Raw genomic sequence first — 9327 nt, 5'->3', positions numbered from 1 at the left:
TTTTTTTTTTTTTTTTTTTTTTTTTTTTTTGTATTTTATCGTTCTATTTCGAACGATATTGTATTTTCACTCGTCTAGCTATCGCGCGATTAATGGCATAAAAGAAATTTTCGAAGGCGCAACACGGTTCAGTAATATATATCTATTTCGAAGGATCTTCGCGCTCTTTATCAAACTTTAATCCATACGGATTTCACGCGAAGAATTATCCCTCGTTAAAATGATTTATTATCTTACCCTCGTCGCGGAGAAAAGTCGAGGAATCATTTTGATTTCGATTTAGATTATAAGCCTGTTTGATATTATAAATTCTCCCTAATATTTGATTTTTATTCTCTATTTAAATTATTCTTAACTATTATTATTATCAGTCGTATAATCACGAATTAGATGCGATTAAATAAATTTCGGAATTATGATCAAAGTCTCTTTCCCGAAAGTCAAGAGATAGAGACAGGAAAATAATGTAATCATATGGTGATGTGTCTCGTGGGAAACATAAGTTACCGATATTCAATTTTTGATAAGAAATAATCGATATCTAATCAAGGATGAGTTGCAGTTGTTATACAGAAAATGGAATTTTCATTACATCCTACATAAATCGATAATGTTAAAATGGAGCTAGAACAGAAAGATAAATTATTTTTAATGATCACACGTTCATGTATATATTCGCCATTTGTCACGATTTAAGGATTTGGAATAGGAATTCTGAATTCTCACGATTTGTCCTCGAGTTCGCTATTACGGCCACTTAAGAAAAATTCAATGGCAAATAGAAGTTAATTTATCTTTCTACTTAATCCAACCGAGAATTTCGTTTTACAGTAATCCATTATTGCAGTAGTGTTCGTAAATGTGGCTAATTCAAGAGCTTATCGTCATTCTTTCATTCGTTTGTTTGCTTTTAAACACAAATGCACGTGAATGATCGCTCTGTAACTCGGGAATTCGAACTTCGGCACGGATCGTAAAAGTTCGGAAGAGATCGGATCAGATATACTTTCGTATCGTTCCGTATTTCACTTCGGCAATAATCGGGCGCGGTTAAAAACGTTAATAACTAAATTTTGAGGTTACACAATTCAATTAGTTACTTAAAATATATCTTAAATCAATTTTATTTTATTTTTTTTTTAGTTTTTAGATCGAATCTAATATGTTGGAGCATAAATTGATCTTAAATGCGAACTTATTGATATTTGACGTTGAAATATAGTAATGCATGGTTTGGGCGCCTTTAATGGAATCATATTTTGTCCAGATTATAGCTATTACTTGCAATATTAAGGTATTTCTAAGGTTTTTAGTATCGTGGTTGAAAGCTTAAAACGTAAGCAATACCTTTAAATGGTTTTTTGCCATTAGTGTGAAATATGCGACCTATATGTACGTGGTGTGACTACGTGGGATTAAGTTAAAAAGTTATTATAGTAAATTTTCAAAAAATTTGAAGATTATTGGAAATTAGAAAAATTAATACGAAACAGATTGAAAATTGAATTATATTCCATGTTTTAACTGCAATATTATTTTTTTCTATCGTTTCAAGATATATATAGATCGAGAAATTTGATCGACTATGAATAAAAATAAATAATATTAAAGTAATAAAAGAAAGTCTATCGGACTTTTACGAAGACAAAAAGTTTTCGTAATTTACTTTCTCTTTACCTTCGTCAGTATTATTTGTAAAGTGCTATTCCATCTTTCCACAATCGCAGCTCTTCGTGAAACATCTTTCTCGTTTATTATTAAAGGCTTTCAAACGAATCGCATTTCTCGTAGCTCAAAAATTTATTAATAAGCTACGCTTTAACGAAAATACTATTGAAATCGCTATTGAAATAAATATTTATCGATCATATTTCGTAGTTTAAATATAGTAGATCATTATGTTAATAAGTCACGTGAAACTAACGAACATAAGTTATACATAGTCATAACGTGCATTAGGATATTAGAGGTCTCGTTATGCTCGAAGTGCCTCACTGATCACCGTTAGTATGCAAATCGCATGCCTCACGTTACCATACGTGAGCATATATAAGAACAACAATAACTCTGACTTTGAAATACAATACTCATTAATATTCAAATGCATCCTTTTACCCCGATTAATTCGAATTTTGAAATTTTGAGAAACTAATCATAATTTGCTACATTGTTATCATTTTTTTTTTACTTTTTTTACTTTTTTCAATCCATCCTTCTCAGAATAAGATATATTATAAAATATATTATAACTCGATCCAAGGGAGGGTTTCAAGAGAGTTTCATGAAAACCTTCGTGCGTTATTCTCGTCAACGATCGGTCGCATAACTCTTCGAATTTGGTCGATAATTGACAACAATTTATACAGGGATTCGCGCAACCCTAATACGATAACCCTATTTATTTGCCGATATTCGAGCATGGCAATGGCGTAAATCAATCAAAAGAGGGAAAATAGGCGACAAAAAGAGGAGGGGTTTCGTGTCGTTCTTCCTCGACAAATAATGTTATAAATTGGATACATGGCCATCGTCGAAATGTAAATTCGACACAGCGCGTTCTTTCGAGGATTAAAGCGTTCGAAATAAGCGAGCTCGTTAATTAAGAAATTTCGAATGGATTCGTTTCGATTTTCCAGGTGGAACAGCCAAGGCGAAATTGTTGTTAATTATGATTGACCGTCAACTCTCACGAGTGGCTCTGGGAAAAAAGGCAGAGGATTCCTAAGCTGAAAAAGAAGTAACCAGACACCTTTCCTAATTAGAGAAAACGATACTTGGTTAGTGGACGAATGGTTTCGCTGGGACGAATAAATAAGATGGATTTAAAGTGAGAGAAAATTCGTGTCGAGTTGAAGGATCAGTGGCGAGTGAGCTTGGATTTTTTCTTTCTTTCCAACAATGGCATTAATTATCTCGAAAAAATAAGCTTAAAAAAGTTTTGAATGCTTTATGCACGAGAACTTAAAAATCATTTGTTACAAAAAATATGAATTTTGTATTAAATTTATGGTAAAAAAAAAAAGAAAAAAAAACGGTCGGAGAATTAATTAATAGTTGTTCGTAAACAATATAATTTGGCCAACAATACGACTCGCATTATTCGCGCAAATTCTAATTACACAGTGAATTTAGAAAACAAATCCAATTTCATCGAGGTTGTACCGTAGAGAGCCGTATAATAATCCGTTGATAACGATTTAATCATGGTTCAACGTGTATCTACGCGAAGTAAATAAGCTATTAAATTTCCATAATCGCATCGATGACTGATCCGTAAACGCGTAACGCGTCGTTCCATCAAGGAATGCGCGTAGATTTACTTTTTACACGAACGATTCTATTGATATTCAAACTTTGGTGCCTCGAATGAATAAAACATCATCGTCGAATGGTATTGGAAAATCCCAGGAGAGTGATAATAAATCTGTCCTGTTAAAATTCCTAAGTACTATTTGTGCCAAATTTATAAACAGTCGCGCGTTAAAAAAAAAAAAATTTTACTCGAAACGTTCACCAAATTTTTGTAACACGCATTTTCTGCGTATTCGCAACGATATATATATATTTTTTTCTTTTAACGAAAGATTCTACCCATATTCGAATCGAACATCGAACATTTTTCCACATTATGTTCATATATTTGTTTTTTTTTTTTTTTTAATATTTACGATGAATACAGAAAATTGTAGGTACAGAATTGTGCACGCCCGTATAGAATGAACGAGCGAACAAACGAAATCGAGTTTGGCGCTTTTAAATTTTAGCACCGATGAACGAGAAAGTGTAAACCCTGAGAGCCCCCAGTTCATTTTTCACGTGGATATATCGCGCGAATCTCTCTGCCTATATTCATCAAGCCCGCAATTGGATTCCTTCATGAATTCTCTATCGATCGAATGCCAATGCCTCGTTCGTCGGGTTTCATTTGAAATGCGCCTTTTCTTTTCCCTCTCACTCTCTCTCTCTCTTCATTCTCGATAGAAAATATTCGTTTCATCGGGTAATCGAGATTAATGGAGGGGGTTACGGATCGAGTATAACACGAGGAAGGGCGTATGCAGCGAATGTTAATTAATCTTATACTCTTGTGCAACTTTGAAATTCGTCTTCCACGCGGCAGGCGTCCACGGAATTGCGACGTTGATTCAGGGAAGAAGAGATAGACTCGATGAATCTTTGGCGCGTCGTGACTACGCGCGTCAGACAATGAAAATTGAGATTGGAATTCCGGCGACGACGAGGAGCGAGAAACTGAGAAATTTCGAGGATTAGATATCGCGGATGGTTAAGTTGCCGAGATCAAATGAGACAAAGTTGGGAATTTTTTACTCGATCCTTCGTTCCCCTCGACATATAATATTGTATGTGGACGTGGTAAATTAAATTGAATTATATAACCATACATTTAGTCGATTAAAATGCAAAAAATTTTGTGAATATGTTTCTCCTTTGATTCGATTCGAAACTTTTTGTCCTAAAAAAAAAAAGTAAATATTTTTTCACGGTTGATTAATATTCGCGAAATGTTCGACCGACATTTTTACGATATATCTGGGGGAAAAAAAAACGCGTGTAAAAGAGAAAGAGGAATTAGCGAAGCTTGATTGAATGCAACGTACCTTTTAATATCTCCTCTTTGCTGCAGGAAAGCATTTTTCCAATGATCTCTCTCGGTTGTCGTATTCATTAATATCGAGCTCAGTTTTGTTCTCGCTTGTGCAGTCTCGACGTTAAGCTTCCGAAGCTCTAAAAGAAAATCACCGTTAGTTTCTCATCGTTTTCATTTCAACGTGGTTTATTCATTTCATATGCTACGCGGTTTCTTTCCAGTCCAAATTACAAATTTTTCATGAAAACTTAAAAATTAAATCGCATCTCGTTAATATCTTGTGACATGTTCGAAATTTATATTCAATAATTTAATTTGTAATTTTAATCCAAAGATGTGACCACTCAATTTGGTGTCCGATCCTATATTATCCTCGATTCAATTTCCCTTTTAATAAAATTTATAAGGGGCTTTAAAAGGAACGGAAAAAGCAAAAAGGAAAGTCCTTGTTTTGCATAATTTACGGAGGATTTAAATGGGATTTGGAGAGAAATGTCATACGTAATAAAAAGTCATTTTTTTATATTGAAATATCAAATACGTTCAAAGTGAGTACACGACGAACGGACAATCGGATTGAATTTCATAAATTTTCGAAGAACGCATCCTTTGCGGAGAATAATTCGATCGAATCAATCGATTTGAGTATGCTTCGCAGAATTCGACTGTTCTATTTAGTGTTAACGAGCTATGTAGAATTTCCGGAATGTTCTTTAACGCCGCTTGATACGTATTTCCCATGTGTCCTCCATTATTCACTTTATGCTAACAATGTGAAAAGGATAATGGGAAGATGAGGGGAATATTTTGCCTCGGTTGAAATCGTGCGAAGACTTTTATATCGTCTCTTCAAGGGATAAAATTTCATTTCGTTCATAAATTTGATTTTACAAATTATCCGCTATCACTTTGAATGAAAAATGTTCGTCAAACAAGAGATTTCTTGATCGAGCATAAAAAATTCAATATTCGTAAATGAAAAATTCAAATATTTTTAATATTGCGTATCTTTTGCATGTTTCATATAAGCGACATGAGGATATTCAATTGTAGATAAAACAGTGTAAAATAAGTGAACGTAATTTAAAGGAGCGATTCTTCAAAAGATATTTTTTAAATTGTTTTTTTGTAATTGACAATTAAAAAATATCTACTAAAATTCTCTGAGAAAACTAGATTAAAAACGTATTAAAATTAGCGAAACTTTGAATTGCTGTAATTTCGAAGATAATAACTTCCGGTGTATGAGTGAAAAACCGTTAGAAGCATGGAAACTTTTCTTAAAACGCTTTAAAAAGCTTTTTCGTTCATCTCGTTACGACTTCCGAGATATCATCGTGAAAAGAAAAGATAATTTTTAAATATATATCTTGAATAGAATTAAATCCTATTAAAATTAAAAGAAACTTTGAACCGCTATAATTTCGAAGATATTAATTTCCGGTCAACGAATGAACGATCGTTAAAAAGAAGAGATTTTGCTTTTTAAAACGCTTTTTCATTTATTTCGATATAACTTCCGGTTTCCGAGATATCATCGTGTAAAGAGAAGAGTAATTTTTAATTTTTTACCATTTCCATCCTTGTTCCAAATTTCAGACAAGTGAAAAATATATGCAATTCGTGGAAAGATTTTAGTATTTTCAAAAAAAAATGTAGATCACGGAATCTATTTATAAATTAGATATGGAGATTTTAAATTCTTATATCCTAACAACCAATCGAGATATCGAGAGATAAAACAAGAAGTGATTTCAATGCCGTACTTTTTCTCCATTCTCTGAATGTGCTTTAATGAAATTTGCATAAAAATCCGCAATCTAGTTATATAACTTTAAGTCTGAAAATTTTAATTATATATTTGAAATCAAATACCGTACTATGAAACACGATGATCAAAGCTCTATCCATTTTACCTATCTATCTAATATCTTAATAATCCTTACTATAATTAGATCCTGCAACTTCACCGACATCGTAATCGATCTCAACGCTACGATCTTATCGCTAATGATTGAAATTGAGTTGCGCGATTCAGTCGAATTGGAAATTGATTTGGACATCGTTGGAAATTGGAGATTCACGAATAATTATCAATAATCAAATATTAATTTATTTTTACTTTATATATTATTATGTTTCGTACGTAAGCTTTATAATACTCGAGTTTCGACGATCAATTTTTTTAAATTATAATACAACACGCCAGAGTTAAAGAAGTGAACTTTTTTCTCACTTTTTACGAGAGCAAAATTTATTACAACTCACCTTCGTATTCAACTTTCATACGATTGAACTCAACTTCTTGGCGAGCCTGCGATTGCAAGTTGATTTCAAAAGCTCGCTCGAGCTGGAAAAACTTGCCGCTCAGTTCGTGAAGATTCCGACGCAATTCCGAGGCTTCCGATTCCCTTCGTTGCAATTGTTCCTCGAGATATCGTTGCCGCGAGTCCATCCTTTCAGTAATTACTTTAATTAAGTCACCACTTCAGCCTGATCCAGTACGAACAGACACCGACTATTAAACCGAGAAAACGTTGTTTCCTAAGTTTAAAAAGAAAACTTATTCCTTCTCCCGGAAAATTGTACGGCGTTCACAGGTTTCACAGGTTAAAATTCAACGAGACAATATTAGCCTAGATTCGTACGTATCGTTTTTACTCACACACGTCGTGTCAAATTCGTGAAACAACAAATACGCGTTATAATGGAAACTCGGGAATAATCGTTGATTTTCCAATCCGATTGACATATTCTTCTAGAATACGATCGAACGCGGTGTCGCAAGGGATCGATTCGCCTTGAAGTTGGGTACAAGCGCTCGAGCCATCGACGCGAGCAATCGATTAGAAAGAGGCAAACGCGAGTTCGATGGATCAACGTTCAGTTGCGAACGACCATTCCAGCCGAGCGCTCGGCGATTTTACGCCAATTATACCTTCGTACGGAACGAATATCTTTTCGCGAATATTGCGAAAGTAATCCGAAGTAATTTCCATTATTGTATATTCTTATCGCGTATGCACGTATTCCGTAATTAAAATATTCCGATCGGATAAGAAAATTTCCTTTCTCATCTCTTCCATTTATTTCAAAGTTGGATTAGCATAAATTCATTTTTTTACATTACCAATCTTGAACGTTTTATTAATATTACGTTATTCGTGTATGGTAGATAATTAGATGGAATATAATAAGGCTTTTTATTCTTCTACACAAGTGTCTCTGTAGATCACGAAAAAAAATAATTATTCGATAATTTTCCTCGTACATTCTTCGCGTTAAAGAGAGAGAACAAATGAACAAACAGCGATTTCTCTTTTTATGATCGCAAAGAAAGAATATCAGGCGTGATTATAAAATTGAAAATATTTGAAGGGAGTGGGCGAGGAGGACGAACTCATTATCACGATATCCCATTTGCGAACGCGGGATGGAACGTGGACGGAAATGATCTTCTATGTTTCACGCTAATGACTGCGCCATTCTTATTTTTCTGCGTCGGGTCGACGTCCTCGAGCTTGTTCTCGTTATGAAATATGCGCCACCGTTACGAGCACACGGCCACCGCGAAAAGGACAGAAAACCGATACAGCGTCGTGTCACGCACTGGCGTTAATCCTTGTAAGTCGTCTACATGCTCGATTTTTTTTTCCTTTTTTTTTTCTTTTTTTTAATTCTATTTCCGACCATCTAACACGAACCTTCCATTCATTTATTCCTCTTTTCCTCCTTGAAAAAATGGATTTTTCATTCCATCTCTTGTATCCACACAACGAAAAATTTAAAAAATTATTCGATTTGATTTTTTCCATCGTCCTTAAAAATAATTTTCCCGATAACTCTAATATCTAACACGATTCACTCCAATGAATCATAACTTACTTTAGATTTTTAATTTACGTCATAGCACTATCTCGATAAGAAAATTTAAACAACGAACGACGAAAAGTTTCTCGTTCTTGATATAAAATTCTGTTACGAAATTTCCTTCTGCACGATTTGGATTTATAGCGCGCAATAATATCTCGATGCGAGATTGAGATTATATCTTGGTGCAATATCCCGCGATAATGTTCCTGTAAATTTTCTCCCCCCCTTTTTTTTATTTTTTTTTATCGCCAAGTCAGTCGTTTATCAAAGATTTGCGAACGTTGTCGATGGAGAACGATGGGAGATGATAATTGGACGAATATTTCACTATGAAACGATCGACGTTACGATGTTGAGAAACAGTACGAGCAACCTTATTATTATTCCAATATTATTCGGTTGTTCGGAAGGTAATTTCGTTTTTTTTTCGTGACAATGAAACACCGAGTTGGTTTCACGCGATTGCGAATAGTCGAATTCGATTTCATAGCAATTTCTCGAGTTGTTATTTGTCGGTTTGCTTCGATCGGTGCCTTTATTTTGTCTTTTAGAATATAGAAATTATCGGAACGAAATTTTGAAAACCAGTTTCGATACTGGCGTACATGTTGATATACCAAGTAGATACACTTTCTCTATAGACTTCGCGTAACTTTTTTCTCGTCTGAACAGCATTCTTATCTTTTCGGTAATAAAAAAGTAAAACATGCCGAAAATGCTCCTCTTACATCTTTGTTATCACGCACGAAAAACACAATCACGCACAGAATCAAACGAATTTTTCTTATAAATAAATGCACGAAATGCCAACTCTCGAAATATATAAATAACAGCACGTTTAGACT

The 9327-nt window shown here is 33.9% G+C and overlaps 1 protein-coding gene across 2 annotated transcripts in view; it reads right to left on the bottom strand.

The window, feature by feature from the left end:
* The window catches only part of LOC102673099 (protein PFC0760c-like), a 26174-nt gene extending 18507 nt beyond the window's left edge, over positions 1–7667 (bottom strand). The window contains exons 1-2 of one of the 2 annotated variants that reach the window (XM_006611099.2): positions 6878–7667; positions 4620–4746 (exon numbers count right to left, since the gene is read on the bottom strand). In XM_006611099.2, coding sequence (XP_006611162.1) covers positions 4620–4746; positions 6878–7064 — 314 coding nt within the window. In that variant the 5' untranslated portion in view covers positions 7065–7667. The remainder of the gene's footprint in view (positions 1–4619; positions 4747–6877) is intronic. The other variant, XM_006611098.2, reaches the window with a different exon arrangement.
* Between the last annotated feature and the right edge of the window lie 1660 nt (positions 7668–9327).

The sequence above is a fragment of the Apis dorsata genome, unplaced genomic scaffold (genome assembly GCF_000469605.1).
Source record: "Apis dorsata unplaced genomic scaffold, Apis dorsata 1.3 scaffold_83, whole genome shotgun sequence".
NCBI lineage: Eukaryota > Metazoa > Arthropoda > Insecta > Hymenoptera > Apidae > Apis > Apis dorsata.
Note: the sequence above shows the minus strand (reverse complement) of the source record. Positions and strands in the feature narration are given on the sequence as shown.